The sequence below is a fragment of the Brachyistius frenatus genome, unplaced genomic scaffold (assembly GCF_029030835.1).
Source record: "Brachyistius frenatus isolate BFR_SWC_R1_liver_20210118 unplaced genomic scaffold, ASM2903083v1 Contig_83, whole genome shotgun sequence".
Taxonomy (NCBI): Eukaryota; Metazoa; Chordata; class Actinopteri; family Embiotocidae; genus Brachyistius; species Brachyistius frenatus.
Window position 1 is genome coordinate 620624 of NW_027210682.1, and position 18471 is coordinate 639094.

An 18471-nucleotide genomic window follows, 5' to 3' on the forward strand; every position below is an offset into this window, starting at 1 on the left:
CAGAAGTTTGGGATTTATGCATGATCTCATTGTGAACATTGAAGCAGATGGCATTTAGCCTTACACAGAAAATGAAAATGTGGCTGGATTTTATTAAATATGAGGAGTGACTTTCATAAGACTGACATACTCTTATCTCTGCCCCTCCATCTTCTTCTCTAATCTGATCCTTTTTGACAGGAAACCAAAAGGGCAGCACAACGCCTGGCAGAACATCAGACCTCCGACATATCACGCTGTATTGGATCAATGTCAAAGAGAACAGACAGGGAGAAAATACAGCTAGTGACACATTGTTGCATGACACTGTCAAGCCGTGTGTCAACCTGTCTGCCCTAAAGACAGGGCTTTTGTCTCATACACAGAGCCACCCTCTCACTTACATGCCGAGTACAAAAAACTAAATTTGATTTCTGTCCACACAACAAGTGAAAAATTAAACTGTGAATACCACTGAGAATAACTAAATATATCATATTACCCCCTACAACATAACATAGTTTCAAAGTAAGTTGGTAACGTTGCTTTAAGTGTCACATTTTGTCTCCACCACAACAGGTTTACTTCATATATGCATTTGCACCATTTATTGGTCTTACATACAAAAAATAATAATAATAATAATAAAAAAAAAACAAAAAAAAACATTTACATGAGAATCACACTTTCTAGTTTTTTTTTTTTTTTTTTTTTTTTTTTTTCAGTCACATAATTGGACTTATTCCCACAGGCTCCCAGAGTTTAGGCATTAATGAAGGCAGACCAGAGCCAACACGACTGACCACAGACAGTCTCTGCTGCACACAGCAGCACCTTGGATATTTAGAGCTAACCTTAGGCATGTGATGACTACAACATCTAAAGTGTCCTGAAGTCAAGCACATCTGAACCAGCCTCTGCTGGTGTTGGACTCTCTTTTATTCCAGTGGACAATCCTGAGCAGTGCAGGGAGCTGAGCCATGCAGAGGTGGTTTAATGGGTCCCCTCTGGTCAGAAAATGAGCTTCTTCTTCATTACAGCTGAAATGAATAGAAAGAGTTTTGTTACAAACATTAAAGAAAAAGACTTAAAAGGTTATTTTGTTCTCCTGTTGAGTCTACACTGTATGTACAAAACAAGCCTATAATGAGAAATCTGCAAACCATCAGACTACTGTAAGTGTTGGAATTCTCCCTGTAATACAGCACAGCATATAGTCAAACCCAGATATTTTCCAAACCACAGAAGGAGCTGGAAAAGCTTTGAACCTCCCAGTTATACTAAGGCTCTACTTCAGTAAAACATACCCTCCCACAATCCACCGAGCTGTACGAGCGTGTTCTACTACACTTTATTCTGAATCTCTAACTGCAGCTTTAAAGTGTAGCCAACACCCACTGAATTGCTAGGTTCAATCTAGAGCTATACTTGATTCATGAATTTAGTGTGCACAACCATATGAGCACAGGAATAATTTAGAGGGCAAAAATGTCCCAACATACTGTGTGAAATTTGGGTGTGAGTGGGATGTCCTAAAATCTCCAGCTCCTTTCAAACCCGCCTCAAACATGTGTTGAAGACACCTCCCATTTTTGCGCCACATACTGTACCACAATATAAACAGTTTCACCAAGCAGCTATATTTGACTAATGGCAAATCAGCAAATCAGAGTCAGGTTGGTCTTTTGCGATTTATGAATATACTTGGTGGATTATGCGCATACAGTTTAATGCGAATATGAGCTAACGCGTGTTCATTACTTGTCTCCAGGCCTTCTATTTTTCTCTTGTGCCCAGCTATGTCCCTCTCCCTCAAGGCCTCAGCTGAACAGTTTGGTCGGGGGAGTTGGGGACCAGGAGTGGGACCCGGCCGATTACTGAAGTACCTCATCTTTAGAGCCTGCGGAACAAAAGGATAACACTATAAACACAGCACCTCGTTAGCACTGCCCCGCTAATGTGCCGCTCCCCATATGCCTCCCTTTACACACTGATTTGGATAGCAATCTCCACTCTTAGGAGTGCAGCTTTGCAAATGGAGTAACATCTTGTGTATGTCACCTACGGCTATGAATCAAGTCTGATGTTTTCAAACGTGTGAAAAGCTGTGGTAAACTGAAAAGTAGCAGAACTTACATGTTATATGTAAAGTATTTGCTCACAAACTGCTGTAATAATATAAGGTTATGCTGGTAAATCATCTAAAGATGTTTGGGACTGTTCCTGAAACATCATGGCAATAAAATTCCCTACATGGTCCATGTTTTTTTTTTTGTCTTTCAACTCATGACCACAAGCTGCATAATTTTCTTGTGATATTTTTACTGTGAGGCTGTAAAAATGTAAGAGAAAATTCTAACTGTATTTGTCCAAAAACACATTTAAAACCAAAATATACATTTAATTCTAACTTTTACAAATATTTAAAATCACTAATAGATATGACCACTACACTCAGACATACTTAAAAAAAAAAAAAAAAAAAAAGTCTTTGCTGTTGTTTAAGCTCTAAAAGCTTTTCATAGAATTATTAGGGCTTTATTGTGCTTATTACCTGTGTGGCTGTGGTCCTCGTCGATGGGTTAAAGGTAAAGAGGTCCTGTAGTAGCTCAAGCAAATCATCTCCAGCTGCACTAAATATGTGTTCCAGAGGTGTTCCAGGAAATATTTTGAAGGACACATAGTCTGGTAGACTACTTACTCCCTGCAGAGACATTTGACAAATAAATGTATACAAGAATCCCCACATCTCATCAAAATAGAGAAAAGCAGGCACAAACAGATACCAACAGGCCATGTCTCTTCAGTGGGTGTCCCGAGAGCTTCAAAGATTTTAGTCAGTTGGTCAAGATCTGAATCTCCAGCGAGGAATGGTATCTACAGCAAAGGAGAGCATATAGGGACATTAGTATGGAGATGAAAATAACAGCGTCTTCTGCTACTGTGTCAATTTCTTTTTGAGGTGAGGTTTATATACCCGAAGCAATAACTCTGCCAAGATGCATCCCACTGCCCACATGTCAACACCCACACCGTACATCCTGGCACCAAACAGGAGCTCAGGCGAGCGGTACCACCTGGGAAAGAAATCAATAAACAACAAGCGAGAGAGTTCAATGTTACAACTCACTAACAGCCACTTTAGGAGTTGTAAAACACAAACTGGACCCTGTGCTATTAAGAAGAGTAAGGATTAAAGCCTCCATCAACAACATTTTCTGATTTGCTGATCTCCAGTGGTCAAATCAATTTTTTATAATGCATAATGTCACCTGTTTACCAATCCCAAATGAGATAAATTAAACACAATGTAATAAACAACCTGATGATATATTTACCTAAATGGATATAGAAAAGCTTTTCTAACAGATTTCTAGTGAGTAACACAGAAGATCGTACAGGAAAGTCTGAGTTCTGTATTTTTAGGACAGTCCGAGGGACACAACACAGACCTGGTAACAACTTGATGTGTGTAGACTCTGTTGGGGCTGCCAAAAGCTTTGGCCAAACCAAAATCAGCCAACTTCAACACTCCGTTGCCGTCTAACAACAGATTATTTGGCTTCAGATCCTGGACAAAAAAAAAAAGGAACAAAATATGTAAATTACGAACTGTGTGCATATGTATGCATGTGTGGTGTCAAAGTAATCTTACCCTGTGAAGGACCCAGTGTTGGTGCATATACTCTAATCCCTGTAGAGTCATGAGGATGTAGGCTTTGATGTTGGCTGGAGTCAAGACGAGGCTAGTGTCTTTGATGATCACCTTAAAACAACAGACAAGATTAAGTTAAGATGGATATCTGATAACTAATAATCTTCATCCTTCACATCATGTTTTTACACAGCTGCAGGCCATAAATTCAAAATGTAATTACATGTATCTGAGCAGATAATAGAATTAGAAAAAAAGAACAACTGGAATGCATCTCTGACGAAGTGGATGCAGGCGGATTCAAGACAGACAGATTCAACCTCTCACCCAGTTCTGAAAACGCTGGTTACAGCATCCTGCTATGTAATGTTACAGGGCAATAAAAGCATCTGTAGCTAATGTTCATACACGTGGCCTAAAGATAGGCTTTCAGCACCGGTAATAGAGTGAGCTTCACATTTCATCCTCATGTCTGTCTGCTGCCTGGGAGCTGCTAATGGCATCAAGTCATCGTGATAGCGAAGAACCGAGTGATATTGATTATTTTAAAGCGCATTTATCTTGTTTTGCATCGTTCTATTAGAGTCTGATGTATTAGTGGTGGGCACCCATCTGGAGCCTTGTAAGCAAAAAAAACAAAAAAAAAACAAAAAAAAACAGAGGAAGAGGAAAAACTTAAACTATAAAAATTAGCGATCTTGTAGACACAAGGGTGGATAAGAGCACTCACTGCCATTTTAATTTTGTTTGTCTGCTTTGTTCTGGCGCTATACCTCACAATCATAGTTATTTTTCTATGTTTTGTTGATTCTGTAAATGGTCAGCTCTGAAATTCATAGAATTAGCAACATAACATGGCAGAAAATAATTTCATATCAAAGTTGACACACACACACACACACATAAGCATGAGCAGCACACATAAGCACACACACGGGCGCACACAAATAAACACACCTCAAGTCCATAGATTTGTTAGAAAACAATTTTTTTTTTTTATCTACAATAAGACTTTTAAATGCACTCGAACGAGGAGGAAGTATTGAAAAGGTAAAATATTCATCTAAAGGCCCAGAAGTAAAAAGAAACATAATACTTTTTTTTTTTTTTTTTTCTTTTTTTTTTACAATGTCTTTAATCATCATGAATGACATTAATGATGTTTCTCTATGGAGATGAATCTTAAAAACAGCTGTATCAACATTATGTGATCAAGTGGTATTGATGATTTTTATCTAAATTTGAAACTACAGTTTTTGTTACTAAATTACATGAACCTGGTCCACTGTACAGATTTATATTTCACCATGTTGCTAAAAATAAAATCACAGGCAAACCAGTAAAGCTGAAATTTGTAAAGTCTATTATGCGCGGCTATTTTTCAGGAAAAAGTCAGTTATATCAGAAAGTTCAGATATTAGTATTATTGAGGCTCAAGATATTTAAAATTACAGGAAATATATATATTTATAAAAAACTTATATTATAAAAAAACAAACTTATGTTATAATTAAATCATGAATCAATCATAAAGGGATGGATAGATAATGGATGATTAAATAAAAAAGAATATCCCATTTCTGAATCGCTTTTTCTTTTTTACCGATATGTTAATGTCTCACCAGACAGCATGGAGCATTTAAAAGGAGCAGTTTGACAGACTTAGTGGCATCTAGTGGTGAGCTTGCTCATTGCGCCCCTCATCTCACCCTCTCCTTCTAAGCATGTAGGAGAAATCTACAGTCGCCTTGAAACTCGCAAAAGGCCCTCTCTGTTTGGTTTGTCCCTTCTGGACTACTGTCAACACAACAAGTCTTAGTTTCAGGTGATTATACACTAATGAGGGTATCATTATGAAAATGACATTTCGTTTCTGACAATAGATCCTCCTCAATCCTATATGCTGCTCCTTTACTGTATGGGTATTTTGTGTTATTATGCCCAGAGACAAAAAAAAAAAAAAAAAAGGTAGTCAGAATGAGATATGTCTCACCTCCAGGTCTGTTTCCATAAAATCAAACACCAGGCTGATATTTGATTTATGTCCAAAGGCGTCCAACAACTGAAACAGATCAAATCAAATACTAATGTTTAGTTCATAATAAGATAAACATCACAGCATAGAAAACTAATGATTTACTAGTCATAAGAAATACCAGTAACACGTGTAAATATATAATGGACGTTTAGCTACCCCGATGATGTTTGGATGATGCAGCTCCTGCAGCAGTTTGATCTCTCGAAGAGCAGTCCGATTAATACCTGTGTATGAAATATTGTTGTTAAAAGTGTGAAAATATGAGTGACGTGTGTGTGCAAACCAGGCAGTCAGCACTCACCATCTTTAGCCTCAGTCCTGTGGCCAACTTTAATCTGACAGAAATAACACAACGAGAGTTTATTGTTAAACATCAACAAAAACATTCAGACGCGAGTTAAAGTCCAAAGATATTGCTTCGTACCTTTTTAATGGCAACTATGGTGTCTGTCACTTTGTCCCTGGCTTTGTACACGGTGGCAAACTGAAGAGCACAGACGGAGAGAGAAGTGAGCACAGAAAACAGCCCTTGAACGCCTCCAGCTGCTCGAAGCAGAGCGGCTTTGTTGACATTAGCAACCGGCTAACGCTTGCTAGCTTGCCGTCACGCTTTCAGCACAAAACTGCTCAAAACAAACCAAAGACGAGCGAACAGAGGCGGAGAGATACAAATCACTGAGATATCTTTCTGCCTACCTGACCCTCTCCGAGGAAATCCAGTTTCTCGTATCTTTTGGCTCTGGCTTTCACGTCGAGCGCCATGACAGCTAACTGTCAGTTTCATTAAGGGAGACTTCCTGCTTTGTTAAAGGTCCGCGGATATTATTTCCGGGTTAAAGGAGGCTTTAAACTGACCAACAGCGCCACCTGTCGATTTGATTACTCCAACACCGACGACACAGCAAATGGACCAAAGTCTAAAGCAGGTTAGCTCAAATAAACCATAATATGACTTATTTTTTTATTTACTTTTTGGTTGCTTCTGTTTATAGTTTTTATAAAAAATGTTTGTCAAAATTTTCAATCACTCACTGCTGAATTTCAAGCAGTCCAATAGTGTCGTTTTGTCATCAACGACGGGGATTCGTGAGGGGATTCTTGCTCTCTGGAGACCTCTTACACCCCTCTCTTAGTTTCTGTCCATTGTTGATATAAACAACCTGTGAACTGGCTTCTATGAGTTTCATCACATTATTTGCAACCAATTTTTAGTTGAGTTCCAACAACTCAGTTTTGAATTGTTGTGTTTAAGCTACGACACCTGTGTTTGAATTGTGTTCAACTTTTGTTACCTGTGGTTACCATTATGCAACACAAGTGCATGACAGTGGGAAATGTGTTTTAGTGTGTGAGAATGTGTTTACAGTTTTGTGAAAAGAATCAATGAGATTTGCAAATTGTGTCTAACTAAAATTGTTTACGGTTTAGCAGCTTACTGTAAAGCCCACAAAGTCCCGTGCAGTATGAGAGGTGTTTTTCAAGATGGATGAAAGCTTGGCTATCATCCATACTACTAGCACGATGCTGTGTGAAACAGCAATAATGATGATGATAATGATCATTAGATGATCATAGCATAATCAGTTAATACAGTAAGACATGGTGGTTCATATAAACAAATAATGCATGATGATGTTGAACAATAATATTATCATCATCATCATAATCATAATTTAACAATATCTAATAATTCAAGATGTCTTGTTCAATTAAAGAAAAACAAATGTCAGTTCAAATCCTATCTGGCTCGGACTTATCTAACATTTTGCAGTTATGATGCAATATGCAGTATTGTTATGTTCCTCACAGTTGTTTTTCTTTCTTTCTTTCTTTCTTTTTTTCTTTCTTTCACCATTTAGCAGTTTGACACTGGTCTCCCGGGAGTCTCCTCTGTCAGTTAGGAAGGTTTTGTGATCCATGCACCACTGAGCACATCTCTACATCGCATCTCCATACGCAGTAAGATACCCTCACATCCCACAGGATTAGGCATGGCTCTTCTCCTTTGACCCTCCTTGTCTCCACACACACACACACACACACACACACACACACACACACACACACAGACTTTCATTTTCATGTTAAGTTTGACAAGAGAAGTGTGAAGGATCAGCAGGCCTAATACACCCCTCATTCTCCCCTCAGATGTATGCACATTTATAGTCTGACAGGCTCACAGATGTGACTGACAGGACCGTATGTGCCCATGCAACCATGCAGAGAAGAGAAGAGAAGTGAAGAGAAGAGAAGTGAAGAAAAGAGAAGTGAAGTACTCCCGTCTTTACTGGCATCATGAAATCAACCTTTAGGGACACACAGGCGTGCTTTAATGTGAAACATTACTGTCCAATGGCAGACATAACTCAGACCCACTTACATCAATCGCTCTAAAACAAATGTGACACATTGATGTCCTCTTCTAATTCTGAGATGATTTGAGGGTATTCTTGAGCTCATTCCCCTCCAGTCTCTTGGCAAGGCTGCGGATGAGGAGAGGCATAACTTATTCTGGGAGTATTTATACAGTTTGTCACAGTAAATCTTGTGATACCATGGGTAACATTATGCACAATAACTCACTTTGGTTATATGTCACATTAGCAGATGGGGATGCTGTTGAGCCGGTGTGTGTGTGTGAGGGTGTGTGTGTACCTCTGTTTGATGGGCAGGAGGAGAGTGAAACCACGAAGCTGTTTATCAAACTCATAGGATGTGGGTGTTGTTGAGCGAGGACGTGCCGCACGACCACATCCTGCTGCTGGAAGAGCAGCTTCAGATGGGACAGTGTTCACACAATGTACAGTAAACAGCAATTGCAGGCCGGGTGTGTTTTTTGTGTGTACTATGAGGCTGCTTCAGTCGTCCTCAGAAACACTGTAGTCTGATTGCAAAGCTATGACAATCTGGCAATTTGTCTTTAAAAGAGTGAGGAAGAGGCCATTTAGATGACCCCCACAGTGTTTTATTATTTTGTTTTACACTCCCCTTTTATTTCCTAAAAAGCTCCTCTTTGCATCTCCCTGCCAAATACACACGCTGTTACACACTCATAAATGCCACCATTACCCACAAACCATGCATATCACTTAAAGACCCCAAAACATGCACCTCAGGTCAGGTTACCTGGCGCAGTGCTAGTGGCAGCCTGTTGCAGCAGCTCCCCCCTGAGAGCCCCCCCGCTGTAGTGAAGAAATTTCCCCTCAGGGATTACTAAAGTGAAATAAAAAAAAATAATAAATAAATAAAAATGCAGAATACAAGCTCTAAAAACCGAATGAAAGTGTGAAATCTTAAACTGAAAGGCAATTTTTCAGAGAAAAACAACACTGACAAAAGCTAATGTTTGCCTTTGTTTGGTTCTTGTACTTAAGACCTTCTCTTTCTGTTTTAGTCAGTCATCATTCATGTTAAGTGATTTATATGCACTCTGTAGGTCAATACACTGGAAATTTAAGGCTTAAAAGGAACTTAAATGCTGTCGCTGAATGTGTAAGCAATGAATGATTCAGCATAATCACTCTCGGTGGTGTATTATACACCTGCTGTACGTTTCTGTCTTCATTTTACTCACTGAGTCTCAGGGGAAGTAGCAGTGTTCTGTCATAGGGAGTTTTCCTCTTTGTTTCTGTGTCTGACTCTCACATAGGCCTACTCTCACACACACACACACACACACACACACACACACACACACACACACACACACACACACACACACACACACACACACACACACACACACACACACACACACACACACACACACACACACACACACACACACACACACACACACACACACACACACACACACACATATACACACACATATGCAGCTGTATCTGACCACATGCACAGTTATAACACAACAGGATGTTGTAGGGTGGATTTTTGAGGTGTGAAGGTTCACACAAGCCCTGACAAACAATATCTGTTTCTGAGAACTAATTATTTGTCATCCATGCGTTTAATAGAGGTTGACAATCTTTATATGTTGTATGGCACGTAAGCCAGGATTTCAACCCAAATTTATGAAACCACTGACTTATTGCAAGACATCAACACACAGCCCACAGCATGATTTACTTTGCCCATTTTATTTTTTGCAAATGTCTGTAGTGACAAGACAATAAGAAAGCAGAAGGACAAACAGAAGGACAGTCATTATCTTCCTTGCTGCAGTGTGTTTACAACCAACGCAGAGATTCGTCAAATTGCTGCTGTCAGTCCCGGGTTGCATTGTTAGATGCCAGAACTGTCAGTTTGAATAAATATTAGGGCAACATTTTGTTGTTGTTGTTCACCACTGTCTTCCTCCAGCATCTGAAGCATCAGCGTGCACCAGGGCTCATGGAGGACTTCAAGATGAGACCACTTGATAGCTCGGCTCATACACAGCCAACATTATGATAATGTCCTTATAAGTAGCAGGGGGATGGGCGCAGTGTCATCTCTTCACATAGACAGAGCCAGCAGGGAGTCCACAGTCAAATGCATTTAGGGCATCTTTGTTGTTGTCTTAGCTCCCATCTGCGTTGTTGTTTTTTTTCCGGCCTGCATCTCCTCTCAGACATCGTTATCTCTCTCATTAGAAGAATCTCTATCTCAGCCCCAAATGGAGAACAGAGTCTTGCAATATATATCTTTCTCTCCCTTTGTTTGTGTCTGCATCTACCAAGTTTGACTGCATGTGCAAACTACATGTGGACACTCTCGTCCTTCAGAGCGCCTGAACACTGTGTGCCGAGCTGCTCTGTTTTTATGAATTGCTATATGCAGCCCTTATACTTTACTCCATTGTTTGCCTTATGTCGTACATATTTGTTTTAAATTCTACAGCAGGCGGGATGCATTTATAGATTTGAAGAAGAGGATGAGCGAAAATGGCCCCAGGACTGATTAAAAAAACCAGTGTATGTCTTAAGCAAGTAAGGGCTGCACAGTGTTCAAGCCAGTCATCTTGGGAAGGTAAATGAGGGAGAAGAAAAGGCTGTTTTGATTGTCTGTATGTATCAGGAGGTGGAGATGGCCCCATGGGTGTTTTATCCAAGAAGTCATTTACTTCATTAACCCAGTCAGATCACTGAGGCCTCAGTAATCAACCTTGTCACACGTCCCATTAACTTCTCATTCTATCAGCATGGCCCTGCACCTTCTGAAACACACACACACACACACACACACACACACACACACACACACACACACACACACACACACACACACACACACACACACACACACACACACACACACGTACACAGATGCACTTTTGTAACACACATTTGTATCTGCAGCATAAAATGTTACAGTAACAACCACAGTTGTGTGTATTCACTGTCTTGCTTACAGAAGACCTCCACTCCTGCACACGTACATACACACTCTCGCTCTCTCTCGGCTAACCCCATTACCTCAGTCAGTCCCAGGGGTCTTTCAGCTCTGATGGACCCTCTGCTGCCCTGTGAGATTAGTGGACTCCCGGAGAAAAGCCCTTCATTGATTGAATGTGAGTCTATCCTGCTCGCAATGTCAGCTCAAGGTTGACTCTCTTTCCTCAGCATAATCAAGTGAGGTAGCTTTGTTATGAATATCAGTGAGTTATTATTGTTTTATCTCTGCTGACTCCGCAGCTTTTATTATTCATAAAGACAGCAAACCAATTATTGACATTTACCGTCAGTCTTTCTTTCTCATTCTTTCCCTCCAGTGGCCTCACTTAAAACATTTTGCCAAAGCTTTTACTAATTGTTAACTTGTTTTTTCCTCCTTTTACACTTCATCTCAGTCTTTCAATCTCCTCTCTCCCCACTGATCAAACCACAGAGGAACTGTTGCCACTTAAAAGCTTTAGCATTTGCTGAAGTGGTATGAATGTTTGAATTCACTTTTATGAGTTGCACATCAGGCCTAGGGAAGCATTTACTTTGTGTCCCACTTGAGGGAACGAAGATCTTCCACACAAAAAGAGGCAGGCAGAAATGAAGGAATGAGGGCAGCTCTCTAATAGAGACTTGGAATGGCTGGATTGGTAAAACAGATTGATCTTTTTGAACATAAATGATGCACCAGATTTCCTGTAGCGGTGAATAGAGATGAAAGTATTATCCAGATATTTAGATCATTCAGGCAGGAACGTTGCCCTGCACTGCTGTCTCTTTCCTCCCCATCATAATTCAATATTTACAGTTTAAGCTGGAAAACTGCTCCCTCTTGGCGGCCTGTATCTGGTATCCATGGCAACAGATTTGAGAACAGAGTGCCGTTTTTATGCGTTCGCGCGCGTGTGTGTGTGTGTGTGTGTGTGTGTGTGTGTGTGTGTGTGTGTGTGTGTGTGTGTGTGTGTGTGTGTGTGTGTGTGTGTGTGTGTGTCTGAGTGTAATGTTTACTGGTACACTGCAATTGATTGGTTGTTGGGGAGCAGCTGTTGACCCCACACTCTCAGGGGTCTCTTTGTGTTTTTGCACACATCCCAAATCAATAGACACACGCACTCACACACACGCAAATGTTGCTATTCTAAATTTATTTTAGAATCAAATTCTGTTTCTCTTTTCCAAAACCATAGAATTAACCTCCAAATTAACGCAAATTTAAAAATAGCTTCAACACATGCTCATAAACCTGAGCATTATTCTAATGAATATACCAGAGCACAGCATAACCCTGAATACATTTACAACACTGGACATAACTGTGGACCAATATTAATGTTGTCAATTTAAAGATAATTTTTCTAAACTTTGTATTATTGTTAAACACTTGGTCCTCATTAGGATAGAAGTAAACTGCACACACATACACACAAATGCAGTAATACAATACTGTCCCCTGGCCCATAAATGGTCAAATGAGAAAATGAGCAAAAAAAGAGTTGGTGTGACATTGTTATGAAAACACATTTACAGCCACATGCACGAACACACACACATAACACATTTTTCAAAAACTAGTCAATCTGCCACAGCAGGGGAAGTGAAAAGCAACAGCATCCACACCGCTGATGGCATTGCAGATTTCTAACTACAAGTTTGAAACTGTGCTCAGTGTTTACATGCTACTGAGCACACAATCACCGCCCTGGCTAATGAAATACCTCCCAGTAGGTGCCCTACACATGGGCATGCACACACACATACCCACACACCACGCCAGGGATGAGTAACAGCTAGTAACTGTGGGGCACCGAGGGAAAGGTCATCAGACATAATTTGCATTGCTTGTCAATGTTAAAGAATGTTTTCCATTGAAGGAAGGTCAAGTTTTGCATGGAGACACGATATAAACTTAACTTATGACAGAGATGAATTAATGGAACAACTGTGGTTTGTTCATGCCTGGTTGATGTGGGTTTTCCATCCTCCTTTAATCTGACATATTAAGGGGAAAGCACCAGCACACACACACAGACACACACACACACACATGCACACAAACTCACTGTAATCTGTCTTTATTCGCCCACTCACCCTCACTCACACACACACTCTGTCTTACATTTAAAAAAGTGTCAGCGAAGTGTGATGTGGCAACTTTTGTCTCACTGAACACACAACTAGAATAAATTATACTGTGCCTGTCAAATAACATCATCGCACGTCATTCAGCTGGTAGTGGTGGTTTATGTGCAAACCATTTCCTATTAAGACAATGGTGACAAACTTTATTTATAGGTAAGCCAACGGGTTTGCAAAATGTTTCATGTCAAATCGCCCCTGAGAATAAGCATTAGAACAACATCTGATAATAATTATGGTTTAGTTATGAATTAGCAGAGGTTTACATGGCTGTCTGAGCAGAGTGGAAACAATGATGTTTTGTTTTTTTTCATCTTAAATTCTAATTCAAAACTCTTTTATGTGTTGAATTATTTGGAATTGGACAGCTTGTATTATTTCTTAGAATTTAAATTTCCTTCACATGTTGTTTTTCTATGATTTAATGACGTTATTTTAGTTATCTTAGTCCATTTGTTTACTCTTATGTGTTTTGTGAACTTTACTGTTTCTCTTCACATTTGACCTAATTAATTGCGAGTCTGTGTTATATGCTTTGTAAGAATTATACTTCATGTTTTATGACTTATGTTGTGCTACTTACTCTCTTTGGTAAGACACTCCTCTAACAGAAGTTGTATGCCTCTATTCCAGTGACAGCCAGAGGCGTTATGTTTTCGGGTTGTTGAGCAGGCTTGTGAACATGATATCTCAAGAACGTCTTGAGGGAATTTCTCCAAAGTTGGCACAAACATTCACTTGAAGTGAAACAGGAGCGGATCACATTTTGGTGATCAAAGGTCAAACGTTAGGGTCACTGTGACTGTATATCTGTCCCATCCGTCTATTCCATAACTGTGAATACAATATCACCTTTAGGGAATTTCCTCAAATTTGGCACAAATGTTTACTTCAACTCGAGGATGAACTGTATAGTTTTGGTAGTCAAAGGTCAAAGGCAATGCTTTGTCACTCTGACCTCACGCCTGTCACATGCTAATGAATACCATACCTCAGGAACACCTGTACAGCATGTCTTCAAATGTGGTACAAATGTTCACTTGCACTCAAGAATCAACTATCAGGTTGTGGTGGTTAAAGATCACTGTGATCTCCCAAAAGTCCCATTCTTGTGAATGCAACAAAATAACTCAGGAACAGAAGAGGAGATTGTGACCTTATTTCAGATTTGGTTGGACTCTGAATTTGTGACACTGATCTTGGGTGTCCAACTTGAAATTGTGGTGATTGTATAGCTCTTCTGTGCTGTCAGGTTGAAGGTGTGTGAAGTATTCACAATTCAGAGTTTTCAGCTTCTTTGCTGAAAATATTAAGCATATTTAAAGCATCGTCTACTATCAATCAGTTTTATTTGCCAAACATGTGAGCGCTTAAGCATTCCAACAAAGTCTTTATACATTAAATAAGTCTGGAGAGACATGGATTTAAATCACAACTTGACTAGTTGGCAAACCACAAGAGGTAATTCTATTTAAATCTAAAGTGAGGCCATGACAACATAAAACAGTAAAATAGATTTATTCTTAATTTGTATTCAAATTGAGTCTACTACTTTCTACTACCCGACTGACCAGTGTTCAATATTTTAAATGGGCAAGCTCAACATACAGCATGTTGTCTAATTTTCTAAAGCAATAAAATATTTCGGCTAATTTTGGGTCTGGGATTAGGCTATAAATCCCAAACCTGTAAACCTTTTTCAAATGATCCTTTTTCAATACATGTTAAGTTAAAATATTATGTCAGAGACTCTATTCTGCTCCGTATGCAGGCATGTATCACAACCTGTTGAAAGTGTAAAACATTTGTTTTTACATGCAGTGACTCAGTCAACACAATATGCCCTCTGCCAGATGTTGCTCCACTTGTTTGCGATACATTAAAATAACACCGTGCATGTATGAGCGGTCCCACAGGAGGAAGCCCTGGGAATTAAGGGGAGGGAATTAAGGGGAGGTTGGAAGGGGAAACGTGCTGAGCTTGTGTGCTGCCAGGGGGAGGCGATGTCGCTCCTCCTCTCCTCTCGTCTCCTCTCGTCTCCTCTCCTCTCCTCTCGTCTCCCTTGCTCTGCGCTGCTCTGCTCTGCCAGAGCTTTCAGGCTGCTGGGTGAGATCATTACCAGACACCAGGCTCCGGGACCTGACATTCACCGATCGGAAAAGCAGAGAGAGAGAGAGTGAGAGGCACAGAGAGCGAGAAAACCCTGATCCAGCGCAACCGGCGAAGCAAAGCGACCCGAGTCACCGCCTCCAGCCTCGGCTCCCCTGTCCTCTGTCCTGGCGGCTGAACGTGCGGTTTTGTGGCTGAAATTTCCCCGCTGGATTTGGGGCTTGTAGTCGGATGCGGGCTTGTTTTGACTGCAGTAATAGTCCTGCTCCCCCCCCCCCCCCTCCTCCTCCCCTACCAGCCGAGTAGCGGATTTGCGAGGGATCTCAGCGCTGTGCAGCTCCCAGAGTGACCAACGATCCCGCAAGGCATCGGAGACGCACTCTGCACCGCCGCGGCTCTCTACAACACGAATCAATCCACCAGAGCCTCGAAAGATCTTATTTCTGCGAGGAATTGGGACACAAGCGCCAAGTTTCCGATTGGATTTTGGTTTTTTCCTGTGCGGCTACCTTGATCCTGTCATCAGATCGGCTGCAAATTTCTCTCTCTTTTTTTTCTCTTTCCAAAGCACCGTTGACGCCATTTTCCTCGGGGTTTTCTGTCAAAAAAAAAAATATATACATATATTCCGGCAGCGTTTGACAGCTCCCCAGGAGGCTGTCATCCCATCCGTCGGTTGAGAAAAACGTGTCTAAATGGATTGTAAATGATCTTGATAAAATATTTACACGTACGAACCGAGTGTGTGACAACATTAGACATGGGTAAGTAGCCCCGGTTGACTGGCCACATTCCACACCTGAATACACCTCTGCTGTTAAATGTGTTTAATGTTATGTGCTGCTCTGTCTGCTTTTCATGCGTGCTGTTTTACACGCCACCTCCACCCACAGTCATCTTTCACATTCCGTCTGTGCGATATGCTACTCCTTAATTGAAGTATGTGAAATTGCTTGCGGTCACATGCCAACAAAATCGCCGCGCGCACATTCTGGCACCACGCGCACATCCACGCACGTATACCACCCTAAACAACGCCACTCAGCCTCTATACATTATTAGGCCTACTGTGCACTACCTTGGTAATTAGGTGGCTTTAAAATATATATATATATATATCTATATATAAAAAAAAAAGAAGGTAATTAGGCAAATTGGATGAAGTGTCCACTACACTGATCAAAGACCAGTTCAACCTCTGCTGTGCATGCTCTCTAGTTCAAGTGTTACTACCTGCATCTTCACTGACATTGATAGTGCATCACATAGCGTCACAGTCTGTGACATGCACCAAGCAGACCACTCTTCCAGTCTGTCAGGAGTTGTTGATAGAATGCTGTGCCCTTCATGTTTTTGGTTCGGTTGTGTTCTTACTTGCTCTGGAGGAGTTGCAGAGGTGAGGTGTAGAGGGGCAAATGTTATAAATGATGCTTAGTCCTGAGGTGCCCTGTTGCGGTTCACACTCGGTAAGCTTGGAGTGTATTTCCTCTCCCATCTCTGCCTTTATTCTGGTTTGTTTGTCATGTGAATCACAGTCTCCACATATCCCACCATCAGTACAGAGGTGCAAGTATGTTCACATGTGGCTTCTTCATTGTATGTTGTGGGCTTGGTGAATGGTGGTGCTGCTTTACTCTGGTTGTGTTTATCAATAGCTGATCAGTTTCACTGTGGTTGTCAGAGACAGCGTGGGCGAAAGTAATGGGTTTGCTTTGGCTGTGTGGAGGAAGGTGAGGGCTGGAAGTCAGTAGCAGTATGTCACCATTATCAGCAGCCCCATGAAAGTCAGTCACAACCAGAGCACAAGAAGATAAATAGATAAGCCTGAAGGAGTCAGGGAGAGTGTGGCAAAATGATCAGGTCTCTCAGATTTACGGGAATGAAGTTGTGGAAATAAAAAGAAGACCAAGGGCATGAGAAGAGGAGCAACCGTAAGAGAAGTGCGTGACTGGGTGGAAAGAAATGAGGCTGAGGGATGGATAATTGAGGTGATTCAGACTTGGATGGAACCATCAATCTTGTCTTGTTAACAGTTTCAACTACACCAAACCTGGCAGCGTTTTTTTTTTGTGGCGTAAAAGTATGAAGCAGGCTATTATGCTCTCTATTAGGTAATGAGATGCCCATGCCACCTTTAAATTAAAGCATGAGAAATCGATTAGGTGTATCCCCCTTTTGAGCTGGATACCTTGGGTCGAAATAGGATCACAGAGAGGGGGGAGGAGGGAATGTGAACGGGATCCAAGGACAAATCTAACTGTTGGCAGGCTCTCTTAACAGAATATCAGCTCTGGAGCACCTTTTGGCAGAGCACACAGACAGAGGGAAGGAGGGAGGGAGAGCGAGGAGGTGGAGGGTAAAGGAAAGAGGTAGCACAGAGAAGAGGGGAGAGAACAGAGGTTGGGGGGGGCGAGGTGAGGGGAACAAGGAAGACAGTTGGGGAGTAGGGGAGGTGTTTTTGCTGACAGCCATTTTGTGGCTTCTGCTGCAGTTAAAATGGTTTAACATTCATCTGCTACTGTGGGGTAGTTAGGTGAGGATGGTTTTAGTGCTACCTGGCATATGGCTCATCCAGAGGATGTGTGCTGCGTGCGGGACTGCACAAAGCACCTTTAAGGCCATCATTTTCAATTATGGCTGTCCCACACATGGCATTTTATGATTGTCCTTCCAGCTGCCCTGTAGCTTAACACATGCTTGCCGCCATCCATGTTGAACTGGGGAGAGACGGGGCTTTATTCTGTATCTCATATCCAAATAAAACATGATAATGTTCGATTAAACAAAACAGAATTAAGCACGTTGAAGGTTCCCTTTACCTTGCTCTGCTCTGAGGACGAAAATACATCCAGTTTGTGAGCTCGTGCCCGTGCCCCCTGGACCTGAGAGTACTCGAAGGCTGGGCCCCACTCCTCGTCTCCAACCACAAAATCGGATGCTGCTAGAAATATGTGAATTCCCTTCACTAGAGGGCTGGAATAAAAGAGGAAAAAAGATCAATTAAAAATGAAAATGGCAGCTGGACAATTGTCATCATTACCTAGATACTTATGTAAAAAAAAAAAAAAGAAGAAAGAAAGAATCTTTACCTTGTGCAATCATAGGCATTTGGTGTGCATGTGGATGTGTGAACGCATTAGCGCGTTCCTGCATGTGCGTGCGTGCATCTG

The 18471-nt window shown here is 41.1% G+C and overlaps 2 protein-coding genes across 3 annotated transcripts in view; one reads left to right on the forward strand and one right to left on the reverse strand.

The window, feature by feature from the left end:
• Positions 1–6460, reverse strand: cdk7 (cyclin-dependent kinase 7). The gene is made up of 12 exons (XM_069709509.1): positions 6369–6460; positions 6097–6156; positions 5974–6007; positions 5829–5896; positions 5628–5696; positions 3635–3745; positions 3432–3550; positions 2957–3056; positions 2770–2856; positions 2534–2683; positions 1741–1879; positions 1–1019 (listed from the first exon to the last, which is right to left on the reverse strand). Exons 1-12 carry the CDS (start codon positions 6432–6434, stop codon positions 991–993), a joined length of 1032 nt encoding a protein of 343 aa, XP_069565610.1. The 5' UTR covers positions 6435–6460; the 3' UTR covers positions 1–990.
• An 8835-nt stretch (positions 6461–15295) lies between these two features.
• Positions 15296–18471, forward strand: part of setbp1 (SET binding protein 1) — a 38213-nt gene continuing 35037 nt past the window's right edge. For both annotated transcript variants that reach the window (XM_069709550.1, XM_069709549.1), the window contains exon 1: positions 15296–16065. The gene's annotated coding sequence lies outside the window, so the exon portion shown is untranslated. The remainder of the gene's footprint in view (positions 16066–18471) is intronic.